A 15,210-nucleotide genomic window follows, 5' to 3' on the forward strand; every position below is an offset into this window, starting at 1 on the left:
GCACAGATGCTTATTCAACCCACAGTCTCTGACATTCTGTCTGTTGTGCTGGATAACTATAGTAACTCAAAACAAAAAGCTATTCCACTATCAAATAACACAATTGCAAGATGTAGTGGCATTACAAATGGCTTGGAAGAACAACTCATTGAAAAATCTAAGTCATGCATTTCAGTTTACAATCTGATGAGGCTACTGATAGCAATAAAGACTTTTTATTGCTTATGTGTTTTGTTGATGTAGATTCGCCGAGTGAGTATTTGTTGTTTTTGCAAGCATTTGAAATGCCAGAGGTACTGCTCAGGAACTGTTTTAAGATTCTTGACTTGTATGACGGAACACTGGTTGAAATGGGAGAACTGTGTGAGCATTTGCATGGGTAGGTTGTGCACAGACCACGTTAGAGAAAAGGAGTGATTGCGAGCACTAAAAAGTCTTAATGCACAATGGATGTACTGTTTTATACACAAAGAAGCACTACACTTTAAAACCAAAATACATTTTACCATGCCCCTTAAGTTAATCTAAGCCATGAATAGCACCAAGATCATGACACCTTGACAAGAAAATAAATTGTGTGGCATAGTCTTGTTGTACTGTCCCTGTTTGATTTTAAAATATTCCCAGTTTAATTGAAATGTTAGGGTTTTGCAATGGGTAGCACTGCTGCCTCGCAGTTAGGAGACCCGGGTTCACTTCCCGGGTCCTCCCTGCATGGAGTTTACGTTCTCTCCGTGTCTGCATGGGTTTCCTCTGGGTGCTCCAGTTTCCTCCCACAGTCCAAAGACATACAGGTTAGGTGCATTGGCGATTCTAAATTGTCCTGTGTGTGTGTGTGTGTGTGTGTCTTGTGCGTCGCGTCGCCTGCCCGGTTAGTTTCCTGCCTTGCGCCCTGTGTTGGCTGGGATTGGCTCCGGCAGACCTCGTGACCCTGTAATTGGGATACAGCGATTTAGATGATAGATGGATTGAAATGTTAGCTTTTGTCACATAAAAACCAGCATAGCAGATCCACCATATTTTTTGAATATTTTGATGCAGCAGCATCTGAATCTGCCACAATTCTTTCATATTTTATTTTTTTATATTTGAATAGTACTGAAATAATCCTACACTACAGTGCATCAGTCCTACAGTGTTTTTTAAATTTTGTCAAATGTCAAAACTGAGTGTGTGGGTTTTTTTTTTCTTCCCTCTCCTTAGCAGCCAATTATTTTTAAAGGAAGGAAACTGAAACTTGGACCTGCTATCATGAAGGCACGGATCAGTTGTAAGTTGCTTGCTATAATAAAGGAAAGTTTTTTTTTTTTTTTTTTTTTAACATATTTAGTTGCATTACTAACAGTCCTTTCTTTTTGCCTTCCAAGGTCCTAGTACTAGTCCTGGTTGCTCGCCTCATTGGATGACCTCTCCACCCCAGCAAATGCATTATTTACATAAAGTAGACAATATAATCCCACCTACAGTTATTCATAATACCGGAAATCCTTATGTACAGGTACTATTTCTAAATGGAAGTTGATTTATTTTTCTGAAATATGCTCTTTTGCTATAGACAATCTTAACCCTTTTTGACTTATGCCACCAAAATCCACCTGGGTCTACCTTATTTTTAACAAAGGTAGTGATAATTTAACATTGTCCTGAGTCATGTATATCTTTAACAGTAAAGCATTGATTGAATACACTGTTGAAGTACTTTACATCCTCTTGAGTTACAGCTTCATGTTTCCATTCATAGCAGGCACTGTATAACTTAACATTAGGCTGTATTACAGTAAAATATAGTGTGCAAAGAGACAAATAGAAGTCTTCACATTTCCCTTTTTTTAGTCTAAAAAAAAATGCAGACAGAATAGAATGAATGAAAAAATGAAACCGGATCCATTTAAAACTGAAAATTAGTCCGTTTTACCCTTATTTACCACAATATACAGTATGTCCACATCCTATAAAAGTAGCTCTTGCTGTTTAAAGCATGTAAAGAGGTTTCCCTAACACATACACGTGTCCTCCAGAACAGTGATGGGATCCCGTCTCAATGGACTTGCCTAGTGCTGTCTCCTGGTGGGAGATCATGTACACACAGTTGGAGTTCATCAAAATTGTTCCTTCCACCTCTGCTTAAGACAGTCTGGTGAAGGTCACACCCTCCCCCTCTGAAGCATCAAACATTTGGTCAAGGCCATCGGATAGCCTTACTCTTTGGCCTCTCCAAAAACACCTAACGGAAAAAGCTACTATAGCAGAAATTGCTGAGGAACGTAATGCCTCCCTGAAAGAAAGAGGTGCTAGAACACACAGTGCATCTCAGTTTGAGTGAATGGGCTGAGTAGCCACAAAACAGTGTGCCCATACTGACCCTATCCACTGGCAAACGTGCTTATTATAAGCATCAGAACTTATCTGATGCTTATCAGATAAGTGTGGCTGTATATTCAGATTTATTTAAAACTGTCTTATTCTAAAGCAAAAGCTGACATTTGAAATTTGTTTTGTACTTGTGCTAATTTGGCAATCGAATTATTCTGGGTAACCTACAGAGGAGGTGGAGGTTGGGAGCATGGGGTACGCTATGCTGTTCTGTTCTTGCATTTCACTTCATGATTGGTCATTTGGTAGTTTTGAATGGTTAGCTTGTTTTTGTATTTAGTAAAACTAACAACCAGACCCCTTCTCCACCCTTCACCCCATTTCCACTACACTGTTAAAGAGCAATTACTTGGCCAACATGCTTTGTCCAAAGATTAGTCTCAGTCTTGCATTGCTGCTCTTTTGCTACATAATGTTAAAACAATGAGGTGTAATTAAAGATATTCAGGCCACCTTTAGAAAAGTAATTTTAATGAAGGAAAAAAAATGTGGGCAGATTATGCAGACCCTTACTTGATCATGTGTCAATCTTGTAAGCCACACAGAAGCTGTTTTTCCAGATGAATAAACAGGTGTCAAGTGGCTTTTGATTCTGAATGTTGCAATATAAATGGTATACTGCTGCTTCCCTTTAGACACCTCTGAAATAATAAAGCTCGTCCACCTTCTACCTGCTTGGTCTTTTGCTTTTCTTTCTAACTCACCCTTATTCCACTTGATCCTTGTCAGGGTGGTGAGCCATAAAAGGAGCCTAAATCCTTACAAGCCACACATGCTGGTACAGCGGTTTACTACTTTCTTCAACCTTTTGTGCCTCTGCAAGGCATGTCTCATTTGTAGCACTCAGCTGGTACCCAGCACTACAAGTTTATTGTAATGCATCTGCCTGCTTCAAGGATAGCTATGTAGGAAAAAGGAGTTTTAACTTATGTTTGTCAGTTTTGCCTTTCACAGTGTTGGGAATTAGTTTGGTAAGATTCCAACTTTTTACCTTCCCTTTCTGTGTTGTAAGTGGCATTCTCCTTTCATTATGGAATTAGTCACAAAATCAGTTATAAAATCAGTTATTTGTGGAATTTTATTCCGTTTGGCCTGAACGGGTCCTTTAGCAAGTTTAGGTTTGAAGAGGCCATTGTAAAAATGTCAGTTCAACTCTGATTTATACCTGTTATCAAATTAAGTACAGGCCTAAATTGGTATGAACTGGAGTTCAGTAACTGTCTCTTAGAATGCAAGTTGGGGGATCATTTCTGCATCCCTTTTAAATCTGTCTTAGCAGGTCTGGTGTACCACTAAAAACCTAGCAGAATGGGCAGTTCCCACCTTGTCCTATAGATGAGGAATGGGTTTCAGGGTTGTGGTGGAGCCCAGGGAAATACTTTTTATGAGGGTACAGAAAAGTTGAATGACAGGAGAGAGGGATAGTGCTTTCATGCTGAACAGCAATTAAAGACTTGCTTACTGAGCTGTCAGTACTAGACCAAACAAGATGGCAATCCAATGGTTTCTTTTTTAAAGTGTGCAGCTGCTCAGCATTTTGATGGCTGATATTTGTTTTGTGTGTTTTTGTTTTTTTTTTTTTGTGCTCTGTTTTGTGATGGAGAGTAAGGTAAGAGGTCAGTAAGATAAAAGGGGGCTAAACCATTCAGTGACTTGAAAACACATTTTAAACTCAATCCTGTAGTAAATGGGAAGCCATTGAAGAGAAAATAAGATCGCTGTGATGTGATTCTGTTTTTCTATGCCTGTTAGAAGTCCGGACTAGCTGAAGACGAGCTAGGGTTGACTGATTAACTCCAATGTATGAGTTGCAATAGTTAAGCCAAGTAAAGACAAATGCACAAATGTTTCAAAATGTGCAGAAAGAAAGCTTGACCTTAGCTAATACCCTGAGCTGATAGAATCAAGCTTTCACAGTGGAGTTAATTTATCAATATTGAGGGCATTATTAAAAATCACACCCCAAGTCTTTTTTGCAAGGGGTTTACAGTGGGTTGTCCAAAGCGAAGATTAACTGTAGGATCACAAGTAAGATCAGAAGGTCCAAAACACACAATCTGTCATTTAAACGTAGAAAATTTAGTGACATTCATATTTTAATGTCTTGACATTCTAATAAAGGAGATTTTTAAGAGAACTTGTATTGATATGTTTCAATGGAAAAATTATACAGTATGTGTATCATCTACATAGCAATGGAAAGGAATATTTAAAATGCATCCCTAAGGGAAACATGCACTGAAAATAGAATAGGCTCCAGAATAGAACCTTGAGGGTACCCCACATGTGATAAGGTCAGAGGACGAGGAAAGATTGCCCATACTTAAGACTGGCAAAAAATGTCCTGGTCAACTGTATCAAATTCTGCAGTTAGATCCAACAATAACAATACAGCAATATCCCTAGAGTCGCTTATTTATAGGAGACCATTTAGAACCCTTATGTGCAGAGTCTTTGGTGTGTCTTGACACCAAACTGAAATACCAAAAAATGGCATTTTCATTTTAAAACATTAGGAGCTGTATAAAGACGATCTTCTCCGGAATTTTAGAAAGAAAGGGCAACTTGGAAATTGTTCTGAAGTTCACTAATTCTGTAAAGTACAAAATTTTAAAAATTATCTTAAACTCCTTCAGGGTGGATGTCGACTTTTGTCAAAAGGAGGGGTTGATCGTGGTAATCAACTGTAAACAGTGACAAAATCCGCTTTTGTTCTAGTTGGACTCTTTGCTAGAAGGCTATCTGTTGTCATTGGTTTGACAGCAAATGTGTAAAGTACTCGGTGTACAACGTTTTGCCTATTGCAACGTTTGACCTGTCGAACTCGAAGATTTTGATACAAGCGATCTAAAATGAATGTAAGGAACCAGTATCAGGTGATTGATCGTCAGCTGATCAATATCCAGCTGATCGTGGTGCTGAAGAGGTTCATGTAGCTAATGCGCCAATGGCAACGTATACCTGTGAGGACTGCCACTTATGATAACGGGTAAAAACCAGATTGCTATGCACCACAACCGCCCCTGTCAAGTGAACACTGCCTGACAGCTGGCCATGCATTCTACATGAAGTGGCAGCAACAGGTGTTTGTTGATTTCTGTGTGAAACCATTGCTTTTATGTGCTTTTCAGAAAACTTTTTTTGGGAAAAATACTCCACCCACAGAGTTATTTAAAGGTGCACTACAGCATATTTTTTTAAAAAGGCTGGGACTGAACCTATCTCGAGCCTTATTCAAATCATAACCTACACGTCATGTACAGAATGTAATGCTGTTACACAGTTAAGTTTTGAGTACAGGTAACAGCCCAAGTAATTTTCAAATTTTGGATTTGTTTACAAACATAAACAAAATTTGATCACTTGCATTAAAAAAACCTTAATGTTTCAACATTAGTTTTGAAATAATGTAAAGCTGACCAGTTTGATTCACATCCATCCTCTTCCGCTTATCTGAGTTTGGGAGACTTCCCTCTCCCCAGCTGCCACCTCTAGTTCTTCCGGGAGAATCCCAAGACGTTCCCAGGCCAGCCGGGAGACAGTCCCTCCAGCGTGTCCTGGGTCTTCCCCGGGCCCCCCTTACCAGTTGGACGTGCCCGGAACACCTCAACCGGGAGGTGTCCAGGACGCATCCTGATCAGATGCCTGAGCCACCTCCTCTGACTCCTCTCGATGCAGAAGAGCAGCGGCTCTACTCTGAGCCCCTCCTGGATAAATGAGATTCTCACCCTGTCATTTAGGAAAAGCCCAGACACCCTGCAGAGGAAACTCATTTCAGCCGCTTGTATTCACGATCTCGTTCTTTCAGTCACTACCCATAGCTCATGACCATAGGTGAGGGTAGGAACGTAGATCGACTGGTAAATTGAGTGCTTTGCCTTACGGCTCAGCTCCTTTTTCACCACGACAGACTGATGCAGAGCCCACATCACTGCCGCACTGATCCACCTGTTGATCTCGCGCTCAATTCTTACCTCACTCGTGAACAAGACCCCGAGATACTTGAACTCCTCCACTTGGGGCAGGATCTCTCCCCCAACCCTGAGAGGGCACTCCACCCTTTTCCGGCTGAGGACCATGGTCTCGGATTTGGAGGTGCTGATTCCCATCCCAGCCACTTCACACTCAGCTGCAAACCGATTCAGAGAGAGCTGAAGATCACGGCCTGATGAAGCAAACAGGACAACATCTGCAAAAAGCAGTGACCCAATCCTGAGTCCACCACACCGGACGCCCTCAACACCCTGGCTGCGCCTAGAAATTCTGCCCATAAAAGTTCTGAACAGAATCGGTGACAAAGGGCAGCCCTTGCGGAGTCCAACTCACTGGAAACGGGTTTGACTTACTGCCAGCAATGCAGACCAAGCTCTGACACCGGTTGTACAGGGACCGAACAGCTCTTATCAAGGGGTCTGGTACCCGATACTCCCGGAGCACCCCCCACAGGATTCCTTCGAGGGACACAGTCGAATGCCTTTTCCAAGTCCACAAAACACATGTAGACTGGTTGGGCAAACTCCCATGCACCCTCCAGGATTCTGCTAAGGGTGTAGAGCTGGTCCACTGTTCCGCAGCCAGGACGAAAACCACACTGTTCCTCCTGAATCTGAGGTTCGACTATCTGACGGACCCTCCTCTCCAGAACCCCCGAATAGACTTTTCTAGGGAGGCTGAGGAGTGTGATCCCTATGTAGTTGGAACACACCCTCCGGTCCCCCTGTTTAAAGAGGGGGACCACCACCCTGGTCTGCCAATCCAGAGGCACTCCTACAACATCCAGAGCCTTGAAGAACTCCAGGTGTATCTCATCCACCCCCGGGGCCCTGCCACCAAGGAGTTTTTTGACCACCTCCGTGACCTCAGCCCCAGAGATGAGGGAGCCCACCTCCGAGCCCCCAGGCTCTGCTTCCTCATCGGAAGGCATGTTGGTGGGATTGAGGAGGTCTTCGAAGTACTCCCCCCACCGACCCACAACTTCCCGAGTCGAGGTCAGCAGCGCACCATCCCCACATTATACAGTGTTGACACTGCACTGCTTCCCCCTCCTGAGATGCCGGATGGTGGACCAGAATCTCCTCGAAGCCGTCCGAAAGTCGTTCTCCATGACCTCCCCAAACTCCTCCCATACCAGAGTTTTTGCCTCGGCAACCACTGAAGCCGCATTCCGCTTGGCCTGTCAGTACCTATTAGCTGCCTCCAGAGTCCCACAGGACAAGACAAAAGGGTCTGGTAGGACTCCTTCAGCTTGACCGCATCCCTTACCGCCGGTGTCCACCAACGGGTTCGGGGATTGCCGCCATGACAGGCACCGACCACCTTACGGCCACAGCTCTGGTCAGCCGCCTCAACAATAGAGGCACGGAACGGCCCGTTCGGACTCAATGTCCCCCACCTCCCTCTGGATGTGGTTGAAGTTCTGCTGGAGGTGGGAGTTGAAGCTACTTCTGACAGGGGACTCTGCCAGACATTCCCAGCAGACCCTCAACACTTTTGGGCCTACCAGGCCTAACCGGCATCCTCCCCCACCATCAAAGCCAACTCACCACCAGGTGGTGATCGGTTGACAGCTCCGCCCCTCTCTTCACCCGATTATCCAAGACATGTGACCGCAAGTCTGACACAACCACAAAGTCGATCATCGAACTGAGGCCTAGGGTGTCCTGGTGCCAAGTCCACATATGAACACCCCTGTGCTTGAACATGGTGTTCGTTATCGACAGTCCGTGACGAGCACAGAAGTCCAATAACAAAACACTGCTTGGGTTCAGATCGGGGGGGCCATTCCTCCCAATCACACCCTTCCAGGTCTCACTTGATTCACATACGATGGTTTAAAAGTTGGAACAAATGTTTGTTTTTTTTAAAAAAAAAAAGTTGGACAGGTTCAGAAAATTAAAGTGCCATAAGTTAACATTTGAAATTTGAATTAGTTTGACACATCTGTTTTAATATTACTCTTCAGTAATATTTTTTAAACAGCAAATGATGCCAATACAATACCAAATGTTTCAGACTTAACAGAGCGGTTCAGTTAGAACCTCGACTTTAAAACTGTCTTTGCAACAGTTCGCTTTAAAGTGTTTTTTTTTAAATGAAAATATCCCAAATTATCTTTGAATTCACTAGTCTCAACTGTACATATATATAATTTTTGAATTTTTATATTTAGTATATTTTAAGCTGTAGTTTTTAGTTACTGGAAAAAAAATGTCACAATAGATTTATAATGTGCACGTGCAAAGATTAAATCGTTATCCATTACTGTCTTTCCTTATAAACCCCATGCTGAAATCCCCTCATGATTATAAACTCTATTACACAGGGAGAAAATCTCTACCTTTGCCACACAAGTTCAAACCCTGCATTGCATTTTGATATTTATAAATGTTGGTACTTGTTTATTTAAATAATAGTTTGGTAAGTATTTGTGATTTGTATAAATATATTAAAGCTTTTGTTACTTCCATTGTGCATTTTTCTATAATACGTATATATAATATATAAACACTATTGTTCACTTTTATGATGGAGGTACTTTAACAAAATCCATCGAATGGGATCTCAGTTTTTGCCATGGTATAGAGTATATTTTACTGGTATTCATATCAAATACAAAAATCCTGGCATTGGGGCATCACTACTTGCATGTTATCAAAATGGTTTAGGGATGCTTTGCATCCTTAGGACCTTGAAGACTTGCAATTAATGAGGAAACAATGAATTATGCATTTTTCCAGAATATCTTAAGAATATCCAGTCCTCTGTGTCCTGAAACCAAAGCATGGTTTGGTTATACAGTGGAACCTCGGTTCACGGCCATAATTCGTTCCAAACCTCTGGTCGTGAACCGAAGCAATTTGCCCCCATAGGGTTGTATGTAAATACAATTAATCCGTTTCAGACCGTACGAACTGTATGTAAATATATTTTTTTAAAGATTTTTAAGCACAAATATACAAACCGGATTCCAAAAAAGTTGGGACACTATACAAATCGTGAATAAAAACTGAATGCAATGATGTGGAGGGGCCAACTTCTAATATTTTATTCAGAATAGAACATACATCACGGAACAAAAGTTTAAACTGAGAAAATGTATCATTTTAAGGGAAAAATATGTTGATACAGAATTTCATGGTGTCAACAAATCCCAAAAAAGTTGGGACAAGGCCATTTTCACCACTGTGTGGCATCTCCCCTTCTTACAACACTCAACAGACGTCTGGGGACCGAGGAGACCAGTTTCTCAAGTTTAGAAATAGGAATGCTCTCCCATTCTTGTCTAATACAGGCCTCTAACTGTTCAATCGTCTTGGGCCTTCTTTGTCACACCTTCCTCTTTATGATGCGCCAAATGTTCTCTATAGGTGAAAGATCTGGACTGCAGACTGGCCATTTCAGTACCCGGATCCTTCTCCTACGCAGCCATGATGTTGTGATTGATGCAGAATGTGGTCTGGCATTATCTTGTTGAAAACGCAGGATCTTCCCTGAAAGAGATGACGTCTGGATGGGAGCATATGTTGTTCTAGAACCTGAATATATTTTTCTGCATTGATGGTGCCTTTCCAGACATGCAAGCTGCCCATGCCACACACACTCATGCAACCCCATACCATCAGAGATGCAGGCTTCTGAACTGAGCGTTGATAACAACTTGGGTTGTCCTTGTCCTCTTTGGTCCGGATGACATGGCGTCCCAGATTTCCAAAAGAACTTGAATCGTGACTCGCCTGACCACAGAACAGTCTTCCATTTTGCCACACTCCATCTTAAATGATCCCTGGCCCAGTGACAACGCCTGAGCTTGTGGATCTTGCTTAGAAATGGCTTCTTCTTTGCACTGTAGAGTTTCAGCTGGCAACGGCGGATGGCACGGTGGATTGTGTTCACTGACAATGGTTTCTGGAAGTATTCCTGAGCCCATTCTGTGATTTCCTTTACAGTAGCATTCCTGTTTGTGGTGCAGTGTCGTTTAAGGGCCCGGAGATCACGGGCATCCAGTATGGTTTTACGGCCTTGACCCTTACGCACAGAGATTGTTCCAGATTCTTTGATGATGTTATGCACAGTTGATGATGATAGATGCAAAGTCTTTGCAATTTTTCGCTGGGTAACACCTTTCTGATATTTCTCCACTATCTTTCTGCGCAACATTGTGGGAATTGGTGATCCTCTACCCATCTTGGCTTCTGAGAGGAACTGCCACTCTGAGAAGCTCTTTTTATACCCAATCATGTTGCCAATTGACCTAATTAGTGTTTATTGGTCTTCCAGCTCTTCGTTACGCTCAAATTTACTTTTTCCAGCCTCTTATTGCTACTTGTCCCAACTTTTTTGGGATTTGTTGACACCGTGAAATTTTGAATCAACATATTTTTCCTTTAAAATGATACATTTACTTGGATTAAACATTTGATCTGTCATCTAAGTTCTATTACAAATAAAATATTGACATCCACATCATTTCATTCAGTTTTTATTCACAATTTTGGAATCCGGTTTGTAGTTAATTACGCCATAGAATGCACAGTGTAATAGTAAACTAATGTAAAAACATTGAATAACACTGACACAAACGCGCAGGCTCACTCGCTCACCCTCTCTCCAGCACGCAGGCTTTATCACCCTCTCTATCTCTAACATTGCAGCAGTTCACGCTATACCCTTGCAAGCCGATCGCTGTATAAAACACTTTTTTTTAATGAGTTTTAAGCACGGGGGACAAAAAGGAACATCTGAACAAATCTGAACTTTATTTAAAAACCAACCACAAGCAACCAAGAAAGTAACATTACAGGAGTTCGCACTATAGCCTTGCAACCGATCGCTGTATAAATGCTTTTTTTTAATGAGATTTAAGCACAGGGGGAAAAAAATGAACATTTGAATAAAGTGAAAAGTAACAGTGCAACAATTCATGCTATGAACAGAAAAATGAACATTTGAAAAATCTGTAGTACAAAAATCCATAAAGCACCAAGAAAACTAACCTTGCATGAGTCGAGTTCTGGCATTAAGTGAGGAGGAACTGGGTGGAGAGGAGTTTACAGTTTTGAGGGAGATTCTGGCTCTGCGATGGAGGGATGTTTTCCTTCAGGTGTTTTCTCTCTTGTGATTTCTTGGGTTTCTGGTGTTTTTAGCTGTTTAGCTGGTGGGAGCGAAAGCCAAAAACAAAGTCCTTGTGACCCAACCCTTCGTGTTTGCCCTCCACATCACTGGCAGTCTGGCTTTGTTTACATTGTGCTACTTGAAAGCCACGAGGGTTCTCAAATTGGTAAATGAGTAAACTGGTAAACAGTTTTTCCACCTCTTCCAGCACTTGAAGCCTCTGCCTGGCTAACGCTGTAACTCCTTTTACAAAATCAGCTGCTTTAATAGATTCTTTCTGCTTTAGAGTAGTCAATCGTAGGTTTTGACTTCTTGTACTCGGTGGCAAGATCAGTAACACGAATGCCACGCTCATACTTTTCAATAATGTCTTTCTTTACTTAGATTTCAATTTTCTGCAAAACTTTCTTCTCACCACTCTTCACTTGCTTAGAAGCCATGGTTAACTGCAAAAGCACACGAAATACTGTAGAGCACAAAGAGCGCAGGTAAAGCACGCACGTCTGACTGAGAATGAACGGGGAACAGCGCAACACGTGCTTAAATACAGTAATTGGCACGTACTAACCGGAAGGGAAATGAAATAGAGCGCAAAGAGTTCACAGCGAAAGCATGCACGCACATCTTACCGAGAACAATGCAACACGTGCGGAAATCCTCAGCGCGCACAAACGGAAAAGGAAATTGGCTTGTTCGTATACCGAGTGTGTGGTCGTGAACCAAGGCAACAGTTTGACGAACTTTTTGGTCGTAAACCGAGTTGTACGTGTACCGAGACGTTCGTGAACTGAGGTTCCACTGTACGTCTTGCCAATGCCTCCAAACACACAAGTCTATAATTGAAGGGTTCAGGAGACACTTTGTTAGGCTAGAAAGCATTAACTTGGGTTCAAGTTAGGACATTGATTAGACCAATTAAAGATCATAGAGTGGGGAGAAATTCCTCAGTAGACTGTTATCAACCCATAGAAGCGTTTAGTTGCTGCTAAAGATGCTGCAACCAAGTATTGAAACCATTGGACAATTTCTTTTACACATAAGCGATAGGAATGTTTTCTTTGTTCATTTAATAAAGTAAGGTTTTAGAACTGTATTTTCTGTTCACTCTGGTTCTCTTTCACTAGTATTGCATTTTGTCTGTGGGTCATTGGCCATTGTATAAAAAGCAATAACGATCAAATACCTTTACATAGCACTGTAAATTACTAATCTACATCACTAAATGAATGGCCTGTTTTGGTTTGTAGTTTTCCACTACTCTCTCGAACCATCTTTTTTATATAGGCCTAACAATACAGTCATTCAGGAAGTATATTAAACTTTTGAGCATGACTGCCAAAGTGAAATTGTGTGAGCCTCCATTCACCCTGATGAACAGATTTATAAATGATACTGATTCATCTCACATTTCTGCATTTGTATTGGTCTTAAATTTCAGTGCTTGATGAGCCTGTTTTTTCCAAGTTTTTTTGAGCTGATGTAAGTGGTCCTCAATGTTTCCTGGCCAATGGAGTTTGCATCAGGTCATATTTAACTGGTAGACACCTAGCAGTGACTTTAAATTCCTCCTTTTCATCTACTGTTCCTCAGGGATCCATTTTGGGTCCTATTTTATTCTCTATATACCTTCATCCTATTGGAGCTATTTCTAGGAAATTTAACATTTCTTTTCACGGCTATGCTGATAATACACAGGTTTATAGTCCTGTCTGCAACTCTGCAATAAATCAACTCCACAACTGCCTTTCTGAACTAAGATCCTGGATGGCTAATGATTTTCTTGATCTGAATCAAAATAATAATGAAAGCCTGATGGTTTCCTCATTGTGATTATATAACATCTATTTATTATTTATTTATGTTCATATATTTTATTTCTATTATGTTTGTTTTCTTTTTTTCTATTATTGTAAAGCACTTTGGCCACAGCATTCCTGTGTTTTAAATGTGCAATATAAATAAATTGACATTGACATTAAGAGACACAAAGCAGAAAATGTTTGTTGGAATCCGCTGTCAGATTAAACACGTAGGTATGCTTTTTTAACATAGGGACTTTGCCCTTTTTTTTTTTGTTCTACCCAGTCATATTTCTTGAATGTCTGGATTTATTACTGTATTGTGAGTTTTAAAGATTTACCCTAGGCATTGCTAATTTTTACAGATTAGGATAAAGTTTGACATGTCTAAATGATGATAAAGCGGCAACATAGTCTTCCTGTCATGCATTTTGGCTAAGGGAAATACCATACATTGTAATCTGACAGATTCTCCGAGTTGTCTTTTTAAATGCCATTTAAAACACAACCTTGAATTATTTGATTTGTGCAAAATATTAGGTGCATTGTTGTTTTTATTCTCCTGTAAGAACGCTTCTTCCAGAACAGATAAGCTGTGCTTAAACATTACTATGCACATGTCCCTTGTACATTTGGCAGTCTCTCAGTAAGTAATTCAGGAACACAACCTAGCAAATAAACGTATATCATAAAACTTCATTTAAACTTCTTTTAAGGCATAAGCTTGCATACCATTATAAATATCTGAAAGTGCAAATGTTTTGAAGGTGAAAGACTGTTCATACAAGTACTTACTCTTTGGAGTATCTCTTTGTTTAATTTTTGTTAAATATTCTGTGAAATTAATACCAGATGAATTGTGTAGAAATTCTCCTGCTTCTATCCTTACTGCTTATTGTATAATTTTGCTTAATTTAACCAAATAATAATGTGGTCTCTGTTTTCTTATCCTTAGCCATACCATTACCCAGGTGTGCCAACTTTTGTGATGCCAACAAATATTCCACAACCAGTGTATACGTTTCAGGTATAAAATTATCAATTGCTAAATGCAAATTTTCTTTCTTACTAATTTTCAGTGTTCTTTGAAATGCTCTTTTTAAAAAAGATGGGTGATAAATTATAAAAGCATTTGTTTAGCCAAAGGGCAGCATGATAATGCAGTACATTGCATCTCTAAAGGCCTTGATTTAAAATCCCAGTCCAGGCAGTATTCCTGTTCCCATTTAAAGGGTTTATGAGAAAATACCATACTTTGTGTTAAATTCTCAAACTTTAAGAAACACCAAAAGTTGACATTTTTATTAGAGTAGTTCTTAATGTTTGAAATTTGTTTTATTTGTCAACTGATTTTCATGTTGACCAGCAGAGATAATGGCTGTGAACCCAAAGTGCATGTGGTTCAACCACAGCCTCAAATCTTGCTTTCAGAAGGTCTGTTCAACCTCATTAGCTGAGAATACCTGACCATGTGTCATCCATATGATTCACTTTCAGGTTAACCACCTTTCTGACAATTTTAAAGACCACAATTAAATGAGAGCAGAGAGGATACAAACTTGTGGAAGCAGTCCACATGAGGAATCTTCTAGCTCCTTTGTTCCAAAATCTTTGTCTTAGGGATTAGGCTCTTCGGCTACCTAAGAATATGCATACAAACTTGATGGGAATCTCATTTTAAGTGACTCTTGGACAGGATGAGAGATTAAATTATTGATAAATTGCACACAGATTTTAACTTGCATGGTTGACACTCATAATGAGCATATCTTTATAATAGTTGAAATGTGGACACTCGCACTTAAATTGAGCTTTTTTATCTCTTAAGGCACATGATGCATTAATGATGAGACACAGGGCTTAGCTTTCTGCTAAAGCTGCATATGTTGAAGAAAATGCATCGGTAAACATCAAGTTTATATTTGAA

General features: G+C 40.5%; 1 protein-coding gene across 5 annotated transcripts in view; it reads left to right on the forward strand.

Moving 5' to 3' along the window:
• dazl (deleted in azoospermia-like) overlaps window positions 1-15,210 on the forward strand; it is a 44,348-nt gene that overhangs the window by 16,261 nt on the left and 12,877 nt on the right. For all 5 annotated transcript variants that reach the window (XM_039737274.1, XM_039737275.1, XM_039737277.1 and 2 more), the window contains exons 5-7: window positions 1,204-1,270; window positions 1,368-1,498; window positions 14,239-14,310. In XM_039737274.1, coding sequence (XP_039593208.1) covers window positions 1,204-1,270; window positions 1,368-1,498; window positions 14,239-14,310 — 270 coding nt within the window. The remainder of the gene's footprint in view (window positions 1-1,203; window positions 1,271-1,367; window positions 1,499-14,238; window positions 14,311-15,210) is intronic.

The sequence above is a fragment of the Polypterus senegalus genome, chromosome 15 (genome assembly GCF_016835505.1).
Source record: "Polypterus senegalus isolate Bchr_013 chromosome 15, ASM1683550v1, whole genome shotgun sequence".
Taxonomy (NCBI): domain Eukaryota; kingdom Metazoa; phylum Chordata; class Cladistia; order Polypteriformes; family Polypteridae; genus Polypterus; species Polypterus senegalus.